The sequence below is a fragment of the Ceratina calcarata genome, unplaced genomic scaffold, assembly GCF_001652005.2.
Source record: "Ceratina calcarata isolate Rehan_Ccalc_2016 unplaced genomic scaffold, ASM165200v1 scaffold310.2, whole genome shotgun sequence".
NCBI classification, from domain to species: domain Eukaryota; kingdom Metazoa; phylum Arthropoda; class Insecta; order Hymenoptera; family Apidae; genus Ceratina; species Ceratina calcarata.
The window spans coordinates 633733-648703 of NW_017153562.1; the positions used below are offsets into that span (position 1 = coordinate 633733).

Consider the following 14971-nt stretch of genomic DNA (forward strand, 5'->3'; position numbering starts at 1 on the left):
TTTAAAAGCTTTTTTTTATTATCGCTATTTTCTTTCTTACGACAGCGGTAAATGACCGATGCACTCTTTTTATTCCGTGTGTATGTACCACGTTTTTTTCTTTCGCTTGATTTTCGACACCGGCGAACGGGACGCGACTGGCTCAAATCGTGAACGCATCGCATTATGTATTTACTGAATCCAGTTAGCTTAAAAGTGAGTTAAAATAAGAAATGAAGAATCACATACGGTCAGTGATCGATTCAACTATAGATTCAAATCGAAACGACAGTTTAATTAAGTGAAAAAACGAGAGTAATCGTAACGTGACGAAAACCCAAAAGTATTTGGCTTAGTATGGCTGTGTCTAGGGCAGTGTTGTAAATCTGAAAGTGGTATAACTTTTGTGGTAGTAAAAATAAACTCTTTAAGTGCGAACCAATTCGAACGGCCTGGCATGTCAACACGGCGATCGCGGTCATTAATTTTATCAAAAATAAATTAATTAATAAGAAACGGTCGCTGCGCGTGACGGAGAAAGAAGAAAAATGAAACTATGGAATGAGTTCTTTCTCGAGTCGACTAGAACATAATTATCGCGATTGTAAAAATGATTCTTAAAACGTATGCGAATATCGAGACCGAAATTGAGAGATTAGATGGATAGATTCGTGGAACGTAGGATAGCTTCCACGTAAACGACGAGGACGACGACGACGACGACAGTGACGAAGAAAACGAAGACACAGAAAAGACGGTAGAGATTTGCGTGTCGAAGCTGTTGCCGTGTCAGCGTTCGCAATTTATTAAATTGTAACGAGAAGAAGCGAATAATACCGAACACCGTAACGTTAACATGTATTATAATATTTGTTTTGTTTTTTATATTATCGAACACAGTATATAGATCGCGCGGTTATATCACGATGGAGTAAACATTACGAATTAATTAATTATCCGATAGTTGATAACTGCAAACAAAATTATTGAACGTAATTAATTACGCTATTATCATTGAGCCGAATACCGATTATAGGGTAATACCTTTTATTATGACATTTCGTAAATAGTGAACTGATGATTATCTAATTAAAGATTAATGAGAAGCAAGTGTAACGTTTATCTCTTCTAGGTAAAGAACAGAAGCAGAAAAAAAAAACAGAAAGAAAGAACGAAAGACCATACTCCATTTTTCATCCCCAGTTTCTCTCTCTCGTTTTCTTCGCCGAAAGCAGAGAGCATCGAACTCGAGAGGGGCCGAGAGAAACGGAACGAGAGTCTCTCTCATTTTCTCTCGAGCAGGTCATCCCCAGATTCCTGGATCCAACGACACTGCATCGGTCACGATAAAAGTTGTAAAATATTTCGACGCGAGCACGTTTCCTTATTTATTTCACCGATGATGGTAGATGGTAGGATTCTCGTCGTTCTCTGTGTCTGATCGCGATGAGAAACGAATCGAACGAAAAGGCCATACCCTGTTTGTACCGGCCCCGCGGCCCCAGCTTGTTAAAACCGATCGCGCGCAGAGAGTGATTTAGGAAAAACTTTAGTTAAACATCTCGTTTGCCCTGCCCTGCGTCGTAGGTACCATTGTTCCTTTTGTAAAATATACTTATTACACCTGCAGATAAGATATGACGAGTTCGTTTTCGCAGCGGAAAAACAGAAAAGAAGCTAGCTTCGCGATCCGCTCGGAGAGAGGGAAGAAATAACAAAAATGAATTTAGGTTTTTGCTACAGTTTTATACTATACGTGAACGTGAACGTAAGAACGTGAAATATAATGACTTCGTTTTCCTCTTAACGATTTTTGTAACGTAGATAAGAAATACTGTATGTTGATATTCATGAATATTTAACCAAATATTGTTATATTATTATTATTAAAAATGAAGTTTTAAAAGTACATTCCATTTTTATTTTTCTCTCAACTCAGGTTTACATACATCAGCATGCATACATACATATACGCATACATGATACGTGATGATACATGCTGTATATACGTGTATCGAAAGAGACCAAGATCCTTCAATAAGATGGTATTTCTTATCCACATACGCATAGTATTTATACCGCGCGCATATAATCGCGAAAGAGTTACCGCCGAGGAAGAAGCGAAGATTAGATATTTTTATCCGCCGCGATCATATCTCTTCTGGGAGACAGGAACAGACCAGAGCGAGATTCTCTTGTACCCGCGTGTAAGTAAGTATAAGTGCAGATGATACATCGTCGACACAACGCTATCGCGTATCGATCCTTTGTCATTGCGCGTGTACCCCTTAATAATAAAGTATTTGTTTGAATCTGAAGCGACAGAATGATCGACTAAAGTTTTTCTGTTCAGACTCTGTCGCATCGTCACTGCTCTCGTTTACTTGTTGTTCTGGTTGTTGTTGTTATTGTTATTCATCAATTCGTAACTCTTTCAACTTACTTATTTTTTTGTACGTGGTATAGAGTCTCCTTTCCTTAGAACGTAAGAATCAATCTACAGCCCTTACTCTCGATCGCAGCGCATAATGTAACCGCATCAGAGAGAAACTTTGATGTAACGCGACGTAAACGAAAATAGGCACGTAAAAGTTATATATATATACAAACATACGTATATATTTATACATACGTAGTATTAACATATGAACCTGATATGAGCATGAGCTGAATCTGATGGAATAAAGTTTACGTATATAATTATTTGAATACTCGATTACTAAACTGATTGCGTGTATCATTCGTTGTCGCGTTGTCACACAGCTTGGAGCAGTTGAACAGCAGATGAAAAAGGAATTTAATTTTCGCAAATGTCCCTTATTGCTATAATCTCTATAATAAGATGGAAATTATGCGCTTCGTCTAGACGAGCACGCGAACAGAAGCATTCGCCAAGCGACGCGTCGATCGATCGAAATTTCTAGAATGTAGAACTATATCCGTGGCCGCATACATTCACCTGCTGTTACCTGAACGCGCGTAATAAATCCACGAAATTCTGCCGGGAGACAGGATCTTATCATCGCTCCGATGCGCGATACCATATCCGTGCGAAGAAGACGTGAACATCTGATGAACGTTTCATGATCATCGTAAAAGATACGATATTCATATTTACGAACGACTATTTATGTCGTGATACTATAGAATTACATCAAAGATGGACATCGATCATCGTTGTTCGATGGCAAATTTCTTTGTTCCATCCTGGAAAACTTTCTCTGAACTGGAACGCGGCGATCGCGGTCGCGATCATTTATTCGTGGGGTCACGAAACGTCGACGACCACGACGACTACGATGATCGATGTCTGTCTGTACGATCGTCGATGACTACAATGATGACGACGATGACGACGAGGACGACGACGACTACGACGACGATGCGTCATAGAACTTTGTTAATCAAATTTTAGTAAATAACTAGTATTGAACAACTCAGCTCAGCGCTGTGATTCAGTACTATGACGATGTAAAGGAACGGAACGGAAGTGTATTATGCCTGCGAGATGGAAAGGTTGGGGAAAAAGCGTGTGTCATCTACGGCGGCGATTAGTTTGGACTTGGACTCTTGGACAAGTGGACACGGCTCGGCAATCGTGGTACGCGTGGCCAAGATGGTGGTGGTAACGGTAATGGGCGCACTACGATAATCGGAGTCGGTCGGAACCAGCCGGATCTCTTCGAGTTGCTCCTCTCTTTAATTGTTCGCGGTAGCTTCCACTCGAAGGGTGTTCCTATGCAAACGCATTGATGGTACATCGCATCGCGATTAGTGATGTCAATCCGCTCCTCTGTTGATGACATCGTTTGAGCGTAAGAAAGAGAGAGCGAGAGATCGAGGGAAAGAAAAAAAGGGTGAAGAAGAAGATCGGTCGGTATCGGTGTATCTGTTGTGCCGCATCAATCTGTGCCGTGCTGCTGTGGCGTGCTGTGGCCGCTGTGGGATCCCGCTGGTGCGCCACTACGCCGTCCAAAAATAGATAAATGAACATGACGGCGAGCGTGCCATCCTTGTTGTCGTCGGTGGTTCCACGCACTCCGTAATAACAATGCACAATTATTAAAAGGTTCCAGTGCCAGAGAGAAATGGAGGTGCTTAAAACCAGCCAAGAGATCGTGCACGAAGGGTGGCTGATTAAATCGCCACCCACGAAACTTTGGCGAGCGGTTGGTATTTTAGACAACGACGACGACGACTTTAGTCTACTCGATCTACGTTTTGTTGTTCATTAAACGTTGTTACGTTGTCAAATAGTACTGTGCGCATCGTCATCGAATCTTCGCAAATTCTAACCTACTGGTTTGAAAATGTTTCATAAGCATGGAATGCCGTGATATTTTTATCTCACAGCGTTAACGCTGTAATCATATCATTCGCAATCGCATTGAACCGCGAACATGCACACGATGTACTACTGACGATGAAATTCGAATACTTGGAACGTTTTCCAAAATTATCTGCACGATAAATTTACTCATTTTCAGCGATGGAGGAAAAGGTGGTTTGCTCTTCGGCATAGCGGTGAATTGCCTGGACAATATTTCCTGGAGTATTACAGAGATAGGAGATGTAGAAAGCTAAAGGGTCGTATCGATTTAGATCAATGCGAACAGGTAGTTGTTCTTCTGTGTATCCAAAGGCACTATATTTTCTGAACATGATCGACATAAAGCTATACGTATTCGATGTTCGCCAAACCAACAGGTAGATGCCGGATTAAGATTTGAAAATCGAAAACAAAAGTACCAATACATGTTCAATGTTAAGACACCGAAAAGGACATACTATTTGGTAGCAGAAAGCGAAGCTGACATGAACAAATGGGTAGACGCTGTATGTCAAGTTTGTGGCTTAAAGGCGTATACTCAGGACGAGGAACAACAATGTCAAAGTACGTTCGCTTGTTCCTTTACTTCGAGCTTCGTTTAACATCAGCGTCCTTTATCCGACGACGACGATAGATTCGATTGAAATTGAGTCGTCGTCGTCGTAGTCGTCGTCGTCGTCATGTTAATGTGTCGTCGTTTTTAGTGTTTCAATTTGAATCGCAAGAATCACCACCAATTTCACCGACCAGCACCATTTCCGGGCCTTATATTCCTATCAGCGAATGCATTTCCGGTCGTCGTCTAAACGATACGAGTTCTCTGAATTCGGCAACGAATTTGGGACAAGGCCCCGAGCATTACGATGCACCAAGGCGATTGGCACCCTCTCCTCCCAGGTCACCGACGACCACCGATGCCGAAAGCGTTTTCACTGACGACGAATGGACCGCGCCAGTGCCTAGCGTCAATTGGGAAACGTTTCCGTCCTCGGGGAGCGGCCAGTCGAAACATCTGCATGTTGGTAGCAGTAGTACGAGCGACACCGAGATCGATTCGTGGAGGGTTCGGAAGCGATTTGGAAAAATGAAAATCGTCGATCCGTCGTCGGTTCCAACACCGCCTACTACAGCAGCGGCTGAAAAGTTACCCGCGCCGCCTAGGCCGCCGAAACCACCTCACATGTTACCTGATAATCCTGGTCATAATTATTTAAATTTGGATGGTGCCACCGAAAGTTCAAAACCCACTACTCCGGCAACTCCTGCGCCTTCAACACCTGCGGCGGCGGCGACAGCGACCGTAACCGACGAGTCTTACGATTTCCCGAGATCTCACCAGCCGGGAGCAGCACCCGAATTTAACACGATAGACAAACATCTTTACTCGAACGCTGCTCCGAGCAACGTCGTCGTCATGGTCGAGGAGACGCGAGTATTTCGTTATGATTTTCAGCAGGAAGAAGAACCATCGAGTCCGCGTTCCGAAAGTTCAACGACTGCCACTTATTCCAATCTACCGAGTCCTCTGATACGCGACAACAATGACTCCTCGACGACCTCGACATCGACGACGACGGCGACAATGACAATGGCACCGCCACCGCCACCACCAATCGTTTACCGCGAATTAAAGCCAGGAAGAAAAACTAGTGACTCTACGTCGGTCATAAGCAACGAACCCTCCCCAGGACCAGTGGCGGCGGCGTTGAGCTTGGAAATGAGCTCCGCCGAACATTCTCCTGCAGAACCACCGAGTATAGACAGGAAGTTGAAACCTCCGTTAAATAATAAATCTCCTGTGGAAGGTACGCGCAGAATCTTCGTACTCGCGATCGAGTTGCGAACGTGGAATTGATCGAACTATGTGTAATAGTAGAATATTTTATAGGACCGTTGCAATTAGCTTCACCACCTGGAAGAGGAGGAAGGATCAGAGCGGCTTCTAGTCCTACGCCACCGACGACTCATGGACATTCGAATCGACATTTGTCAACGTCGGATGAAGATAATAATACTTTCGACGATAGGGAAGAGGTACGTAATAAATCGATTCGATCGATTTCATATCTCGGGCCTTCGTTTCAATCACGTCACGACGGGATACGATATGTTATAGATATACTACTACCAGCAGGATCAAAACACGTTTATTCCTGCGTCGTCGAATCGTCGCCTCGTTATGTTGCAATACCTGGATCTCGATTTAGAGGCGACCGAAAACTTTACTTCCTCACTCGGTTTACCACAGACTCAATCCCCACCCAATACGACCGTGTATAAAACTGTAGACTTCCTGAAAACCGAAGCGTTCAATCGTACCCGTCAACGAGTCGAAGAGGAGAGGAAGCAGTGTACGGATGAACTGGCCTAGCCCCAATTATATTTCTGTTTTCGTTTTTTCCCCTATGTGACGCCCGGTGATGACGACACAAAGGAGGATTCGCAGGAATTTTTCACGTAGCGTATAAATATCGTTATGAAGTACATACACGTAGCAGGAAAACTGCGAAACTCACGCAGTACTTAGCGCGTGCTTCAAGCGCTTTCGAGATATTTTCGATATTTGTTCTAAAATCAAAGATCGAATTCGAAAGCTTCGTCGTACCAGGTCGTACACGATAGTTGGTAACTGAAGAGAGCAATATTCAATGGACCAAAAATAGAATGTTAATGAAGAGACAAAATGTAACTATAGTACTTTCACACGGAACTAGTGATCCAAATTGTTAACAAGTTTTTAATTAAGGAAGTAAGTATCGCATCGTATTCAGATACGTGAGAGTCGCAATTCGTTTCCTTTACTGCACGTGGTTTCGGATGTACGGATGTTCCAGGACGAGAAAGAGACATTCGTATTCTCGATTATACACAACGACTTGATTTATATGAGTGTAGGTATATCGCCGATATTGCCGAGGATTTTAAACATTCTAATTTTAAGTATTCTACAAACAATGTGTAATATATGTTTAAAGTGCCTGAATCAATAGTTTTCTTTTCGCGAAGAGTTCGTCACTTCGTTGCTGCATAACAGCGAAGTGTATTATATTTATGCTTAAAGACATGGTAGGAAAAGTGTATGCTTAAAGACATGGTAGGAAATTTCCTCATTCAGTCAGAAACAATATATGTACATAGAAATTTACATCCTTTTCGACTGATCCAAGTATACATATTAATTTGTGAATAGTTTTTCTAAGAATTTTATTTTTTTTAACATACGACAGTGTTTAATTCACTGTACCTGCTGATGCGTGGTTTAATTAAAAATCATGACTCGATATTATGATAAAGAAAATGTGGACACATATTTTTCTGAACAGCTACCGAACAAATTACAGATTTGTATCAATCCCCGTCCCCCGTTACCATTGCATGTTCGCACATGCGTGCAGAGATATGTGTCGAAGGCGCGAGTATATCTTGTGTTGTGGTTGTGTGTAACTGCAACTCGTATATTCGACTATATTACACTACATTTTACTTTTATAACGGTATAATTCTGTAGGAGTACCAAAAAATAATCCTATATAGACATCTTCGACGTATCGACAAATCGTGTCACTCGCCGAGGTTTCAAGATTCAAGCTTCGCTAGTAAATGAGACGACCAAAGTGACAGTAGTACACAACAAAGAGATGTCACTTTTCCGTGTATTACCGTATATGCGACTTTTTCGATCACTGATCACGTCTGTATAGCCGCAGTAATATTTACTTGAACACACGTCTCCTTAAAGAAATCAACTCTGTTACATCTTGTTCATACGATTCCAAACGATATATTCATCTCATAATCGTTCAATGATTATAGACTGCATCGAAGGAAGGTTAAGTTTCAAAACCGGGACGTGACACACGCTCATATATGTGTCATTAAGAATGATTACTACCTATATTATAAAGCAAACCAGTCAAGTAAAAGAACGATGACGATTTGATTTTCGAACGATGTTTACTATATTGACGCGTAGCGATAATACTGAAAAGAGTGCTGATGTACGATAGAAGTGCATCGTTCACAGCCACAGCAACAACAGCAGCAGCAATAATAGACATTGGTCGGTTCAAATCGATTCGCACAATGGTAGAGGATAAAAAATATGAAATTGACAGCCGTATCGAGTGCGATGGGCATCGGGGCACGGTAAAATATGTCGGTCCCGTCGGTGAAACGAAAGGTTTGTGGCTCGGAATAGATTGGGACGATCCGACTCGTGGCAAACACGATGGTACACATGAGGGAGTAACGTATTTCAAAACTAGGTAACTAACCGAATGAAAGTACTAAAATGTAGATGTGTTACGTAGATGCATTACGATACGAATAACGAATACTAGCCGTTCACCTTTCTTGCACCCCCCACACACGCAGGCATCCTACATCAGGTTCCTTTATACGCCCAGGTAAAGCAAAATTTGGAATATCTTGTACCGAAGCTATTAAAATTCGATATGGCCTGATCAATGATGACAATGACTTGGCCGGCATGGATAAAGATACTCTGGCAAGCTTGCAAAAAGAGATGAATGCCCCTTTCGTGGAAGTCGTTGGGTTTTCCAAAGTAAACAGAAAGCAAAGCAAGTTCGATCAATTAAAAATAGTATGGTTAAGAGAACAATACGTCAGTACTGCCAGTAAACTGCCAGGCGAACTGGAAGAGTTGTGCCCAAATTTGGAAGAGTTGGACATATCGAAAAATTTAATGAATAGCTGGCAAATCATAGCGGACATCTGTCGCCAGCTTCACCGTCTCATTCGTCTCAACGTGAGGTAACTACACACACGCGTGCACGCGCACGTCTTAATTGCACAACAGATACGAATTCCGGTATATCCATTCCCACCCTGTCTTATTTTCATTATTACGCGTTCAGCGAGAATTATTTACCAATCGAAGAGAACATGGAAACACTAAAAGATTCATTTTCTACCGTCGAACATTTAAACATGGCTAAAATGAATTACAATTGGTTTGACATACAACAGTGCGTAAGAATGTTTCCATCCCTTCGAGAAATTTCAGTCTCTTTCAACATCGTCAGCAGCATCATGCTGCAGCAGAATCCGCTGAAAGCCGATGACAATTTAATGAAAATATGCAGACTGACCCTCGAAGGGAACTTGATACACAGTTGGGACGAAATTCTTAAATTGGGCTGTCTTCCATGGTAAGGAGCAACAGCAGTAGCGGTCGACCATCATTCGTACGAATTTTATTTTACAGCTTGGAATATCTTAATTTGAATTCGAATAAAATAGACAAAATTAGATTTCCAACCGATGAACCAACCGCAAAGACGTCAGTCTTTCCCAGTTTGCGACAATTACACATGTCACAAAATAACGTATCGGAGGTAAAATAAATATTGATGCTATATTCGTGCGAACAACGTATCTCGTAGTTAGAGCGCGTCGTATCCGCTTGTGAAACATCACGTACCCCACGTTAATCACGTTGTTCGTGCAATTTACAGTGGCGGTCCGTATCGGAATTGGAAAAACTCGATCGTTTGGAGGACTTGAGGTTTAGGGAAAATCCAGTTACGCAGACCACGGAAAATTTGGAAACTGCTCGTCAGTTGATAATAGCAAGAATCTCGAAATTGAAATCGTTGAACGGTACCGAGATCTTGAACGATGAAAGACGAGGCGCCGAATTCGATTATTTGAAATTGTATTTGGCGAAATGGACTGAAACCGAGAATGATCCCGAAAAAAGAAATCAATTTACGATCGAACATCCTCGATATCACGCATTAGTTGAAAGTAAGCAAACAAGAGACACGCGCGACAGCACACGGGGATACGACATACGCATATCGGGGCATGAATAACGAGCAATCTTCGTCATCGTCGTCGTCGTAGTTATATACTGTATTTTATAATTTTTAGAGTACGGAATTTCCAATATTCCTTTGTCGCAAACAAAAGTCGAGATGATATCCAACGTAATAACAGTGGAGTTCGTATGCCCGGATGATCCGAATGCTGCTGCTGTGGCCAGCGGCAGAGGAGTCAAAAGAAAACTTTTAAAAGATATGGAAGTTCAAAAAGTTATCGGACTCGCACAACGGTTATTCAGAACCGGAGGAAAAATACCGAGACTCTCGTTCATACAACGAAACGTAAGTAATAGTTCCACATCGTTCCGTGCTACGCGCACCAATATCGCACGTATACAGGCGCAGAGCAAAGTACCTTTACACGATCGTCCACACGCGTTTTTGTACCCTTGAATTTGTTCTAGCTTTCCAAGAAAGAGATACCTTTGGATAAACCGCTTCAGGAACTCAGCTATTACTCGATACAAGATGGAGACCAAGTGATCGTGAGATGGTGATATCAAACGAAAAGAATCCATAAAGATGATGGTATTTTATACATCGTTAAACCATCATCGTTTCACCACTGTACTCGGTCATTAAAGTTTTTTAACGGCACTTTCGTAACCCATTTGCAAATTATAAGAAATCTAAGTATATCCAAAAAGAAAAACTTACCATTTATTTCGAACAATACATGTGTATGAAAAAGAAATACATCTGATGTGTACTATGTACGCACGATACACACGTTACCGTCGGCGGTGGCGGTGGCGACAGTATATCCATTGGCGCCTGGCGTCATTGCGTATCTTATAAATGGCATACAGAATCGATCACGCGCCCATGTCACGCACAGAGTTTCAGAGAATACGATGAACAGATTCAATTTTGTTGCGCCTTTTCCTCGATCTTGCCGTATTCATCCTTTTCGAGTTGTTCTCGCGTCAACAGAGACAATCCTAATTGGTTTTCACGTGTGAACGGCTGGGCCATTTGTCGCAACCAACGTTTACTGATCTGTAACTCGTAATTGCAATCGAGGTCACGACCAGGTGCGACGACGTTCATTGCCGATCTTCATACAAACGCGGTACAATACCGAATTAGTTATCCGATTACCGTAATTACCTGTACAGCTTCCTCCGTCGACAAATTACATAAATTGTCGGTCAAGTGTTCCTGTATCCATTTTGGTAATTTACTTCGTTTGTCCGATCTTGAAAATCTCTGAAACGGACAAAGACGGTCAGAAATGACAAGCTAAACAGAAGCAGCAGTGTCAACGATCGTGACAATTCTCGTTACCTTATCCGCGAATACCATTATACCGTAGTCGGTCTTTCCTCTGATTGCCCTTCCAACGCATTGTGCCGCGTGTCTCATCGCATCGAAAGTCAAAAAATCATTTTCTCTGATCTACAGCAAGACCACACAACCACAATGAAGAGAACGACGATCATTGTCGTAAGTTACTCGCGAAACTGTGATCCACACGGAATTTACTCGTTCATCAATTCGAACAAGACAGACAGACAGACACGCTTGAACTCACTTGAAATTGATCGCGGAGATATTCCAATCGCGCTTTTAAGATTCGTGATTGCGTATAGACATAAGGGATTCCAAACATCAACACGGCTCTTCCCAAGTGATGATCAAAATCAACTCCTTCGGATACTTTACCGCGAGCCACGGAAAGGAGCACAGCACCCCTTCCATTCTCACAGGCTTTGATGTAGTGTATCAAAGCCAAACTGGTCTCCGCAGAATCTTGAGTCTCAATGAACAACAGTTTGTGCCTTTGAAGTTGATCCACTACACCTTGATCGTACCTACGAGGTAAAGGTAATACATATATTTGCTAACAACGACATACCTACGAGCCAGTCAGCCAATCGCCGAACGTATACCGACGTACCACGCAGCAACTACAGATTCCATGTAAAAATACGAGGTAAAGAAACAGACCATGCCATCGGGGACGGTAGCTGCGAATTCGACTAACAGCTGACCATAATTTCTTATAACAGCAACGTCCTCCCTAGTTTCGTACCTTGACGAGATTGCGACTTGGTCGTTACCTTTCGCCACGATCTGAAACAAAGAATTGATTCATCTCGCGAAACGCTGAAAATCGCGGATTTGTTCGCGATTCAAAGGAAACCGACCGACCGACGGAAGGACGAACGACCGACCACAACTGTTCTACGGGTGATAGCGTACAAATCACGCGCGTAGGTACTTACCATAGGCAAGAGGCAAGGTCTGGCCAGAGTCATGGTGAAAGACGACATTATGACAGGACGGAAATTCAAGATTTTCGGATACATATCCAACGGGGACAACGTTCCCGAAGTGATCACCACCGACTGAAACCTATCGAAGATCGGCTTCATCGCGATCGATGAATCCAAACAACTGAAGTGTAGGATCGGATTCAAAACGTTGGGCGTCTTGTCATCGAACGGTTCCACTATAACGGTAAATCCTTTCGTGTACGTAGAAACCAACGTCGCGAGATGCGTCACGACTATCGTCGGCGAAAAATCCGTCAAGTCGGTTACCTCCATAGTGCGTAAAAGAGACGCCAATCGTTCGGCGCAAAACCTCAACGGTTTACGTTCTATCGAAACTTTCGCGCGGACGTCTCTTAAAAATGCAGCAGGCGATTCTTGAACGACGTGCTGCACACGCAAACGCGTCTTCAGATATTCCACGAATCGTTTCAAGAAACCAACGAAGTGTTCCGCGTTCCTGATATTACCGGGAACCACTTCTGAAAGACGACCCAACAACACACGATGCGGTGAAACGATCGTCGGTCATCACATTCGAAACGTTCGCGAATCGTCTCGTATCCATCCATCGTTACCGTTATCCCGGTTATCGCCTCCTTACCTTCCAACACTTGATCCGGCAAAATGGGATTAGCCAAGACGACGTCGGTTTCTCTGGCAACGTGCGCGTCTCTGAGTCCCTCCACCAATCTCTCGTACTCTTCTCTTAATTTGTTCACGTCGTCCTCCCTCATTCTGAGAATCGTAAGCACCATCAGTGCAGGTGACCGGCGGCAACCGGAAGAACGCGACATGTCGAACGCTCGAAAGAGGAAGAATGCAGTTGAGAAATACTACTTACTCTGCCACAGTCTTTTCGAGAAATTGTATATTGGCCGAACTTTTCTCCAACATTCTTCTGTTGATCTTGACGCTCATCGAATCGATGCACACGTTGTCTGTGACAAAAACACAGGCAGAGGAATGATGATAGTAATAGCACGCGCGAGTGGAAACCACATGACATTACGCAAGTCCGCATCTAGCGGCGGTAAGAAACCATACCTATATTGTGGGCCTCGTCGAACACCACGACGGAACTTTTGCTCAGTTCTTTGGACACCGTCTCTGCGATTTTAGGATCCAACAAATAATGATAACTGTAAACCACGATCTGCGCGTGCAATATCTGCCGACAACGATTGTTCGTAGAAACAAATGAGTACTCGGGGGGTAGTCAGCATCATCATAGGTACTCAGTAGCGCAACGGATCGACGATCAACTCTTCCATTCACCATAATAAACTATGCTCACCGTAAATCTCGCGAGAAAGTATGGACACCAATTACGATCCTTGCCATACTCCTTCAAATCGTCAATGGAATATATCCCCGGTGGCATCATCTGTTCCTTACCCTCCACATCGAATCCTTCATAAAAATTACAAACTGGTACAGAGTCATCGGAGTTTCGTCTCTCACGAATGTACGATGCCGTCAGAGCATGACAACGTGCGTCAACAATCTTTCCTTCTCGTTCCCTGCTGACCTGACACAAAGGATAATGAAGAGCAGATGATACATGGGCGAGCAATGGGAACGAGAACTCGACTCGCGGTGGACATCATCGAAAACCATTTGAAAGCAAAAAATGTGAAATTACTTCTGGATGAATGCACATATTCTTCCGAGAACTGAGAACCAAGCCAACGATTTTAGGTCTGCCACCAGCTTCTTTCTCATAGTAGTCTATAAGCTTTTTCAACTCCTCTGTAACTTTCTCGATCTCCGGTACTGTACGGGAACAATAAATCAATTTGGTGACATCCAACGGATGTTCCAACATGTATGCCACGATCAGTGACAAAAGCGTGACAGTCTTGCCAGTGCCGGACGGCATCTCCAACAGACAGTGTCCCTGTGTAAAAATTACAAAGCGAACGAATGCATGAGTTGCAAGGATCGTGCGCAACGTTCGCACAAACATTCAACGAATGTAGCACCAGTTACCTTGGCATCCAAGCCACGTTTAAGCTCAAGCATGTATGCATACTGTTCCGGATAAATGTAATCGTAAGGAAAATACACGAGCAAACCGTCCACGGTTATTCTGCAATCAAACAAGCAGGTACCATCACGTGCGTGTATGTACGTAGCTACGAGAATTTCGTAGGCAGGAACGCGTAACACTCACTTCATGTTCCTACAACGTTTCCCGCAACGCAAATCGCAGTCGTACACGCAAATTAGCTGAGATTCAACGTGGATTCACAACAAATAAATACAAATATATACAGGCAGGAGAGGTTAGTGCCGTTAGTGCGCGATCGGTCAGCAAGATCCGCAACCGCAATCTGATCAGTGTTGAGGTTGAGGTGTGAGCACATGGACCTGGCTCAATGATGCTCACTGAAGCTCACAGTCGGGTTCATAGTTGCCACAAAATCGCACGACACTTGTCACACCATGGTTCTCTACGTACTCCTTCGTTTATGCACTTTAGAAACGCATTTTTTAAAAAGAAATCAGACGTCGGAAGAATATTGCTAATAATAAAC

At 43.0% G+C, this 14971-nt stretch overlaps 3 protein-coding genes across 5 annotated transcripts; 2 read left to right on the forward strand and 1 right to left on the reverse strand.

Moving 5' to 3' along the window:
* Positions 1 to 3109: 3109 nt before the first annotated feature.
* Positions 3110 to 7530, forward strand: LOC108624505 (daughter of sevenless). 2 transcript variants are annotated; one of them, XM_026813113.1, is made up of 6 exons: positions 3110 to 4148; positions 4467 to 4595; positions 4687 to 4873; positions 5014 to 6114; positions 6186 to 6343; positions 6426 to 7454. In XM_026813113.1, the coding sequence occupies exons 1-6, from the start codon at positions 4068 to 4070 to the stop codon at positions 6678 to 6680; spliced, it is 1911 nt and encodes a 636-aa protein (XP_026668914.1). In that variant the 5' UTR covers positions 3110 to 4067; the 3' UTR covers positions 6681 to 7454. The 2 variants fall into 2 exon arrangements, with proteins under 2 accessions (XP_026668914.1, XP_017879365.1); XM_018023876.2 differs by having other exon boundaries at positions 3129 to 4148; positions 6198 to 6343; positions 6426 to 7530.
* A 171-nt stretch (positions 7531 to 7701) lies between these two features.
* On the forward strand, positions 7702 to 10752 carry LOC108624506 (Tubulin-binding cofactor E). Its single transcript, XM_018023877.2, has 7 exons — positions 7702 to 8574; positions 8684 to 9082; positions 9187 to 9480; positions 9537 to 9666; positions 9787 to 10078; positions 10205 to 10437; positions 10560 to 10752. The coding sequence occupies exons 1-7, from the start codon at positions 8306 to 8308 to the stop codon at positions 10650 to 10652; spliced, it is 1710 nt and encodes a 569-aa protein (XP_017879366.1). The 5' UTR covers positions 7702 to 8305; the 3' UTR covers positions 10653 to 10752.
* A 41-nt stretch (positions 10753 to 10793) lies between these two features.
* Xpd (general transcription and DNA repair factor IIH helicase subunit XPD) lies at positions 10794 to 14936 on the reverse strand. Of its 2 annotated transcripts, XM_018023874.2 has the most exons (13): positions 14608 to 14933; positions 14424 to 14523; positions 14077 to 14331; positions 13729 to 13962; positions 13479 to 13602; positions 13276 to 13372; positions 13036 to 13169; positions 12384 to 12913; positions 12056 to 12231; positions 11690 to 11969; positions 11443 to 11553; positions 11266 to 11364; positions 10794 to 11154 (listed from the first exon to the last, which is right to left on the reverse strand). In XM_018023874.2, the coding sequence occupies exons 1-13, from the start codon at positions 14610 to 14612 to the stop codon at positions 11020 to 11022; spliced, it is 2280 nt and encodes a 759-aa protein (XP_017879363.1). In that variant the 5' UTR covers positions 14613 to 14933; the 3' UTR covers positions 10794 to 11019. The 2 variants fall into 2 exon arrangements, with proteins under 2 accessions (XP_017879363.1, XP_017879364.1); XM_018023875.2 differs by lacking the exons at positions 10794 to 11154; positions 11266 to 11364 and having other exon boundaries at positions 11465 to 11618; positions 14608 to 14936.
* Positions 14937 to 14971: the final 35 nt, after the last annotated feature.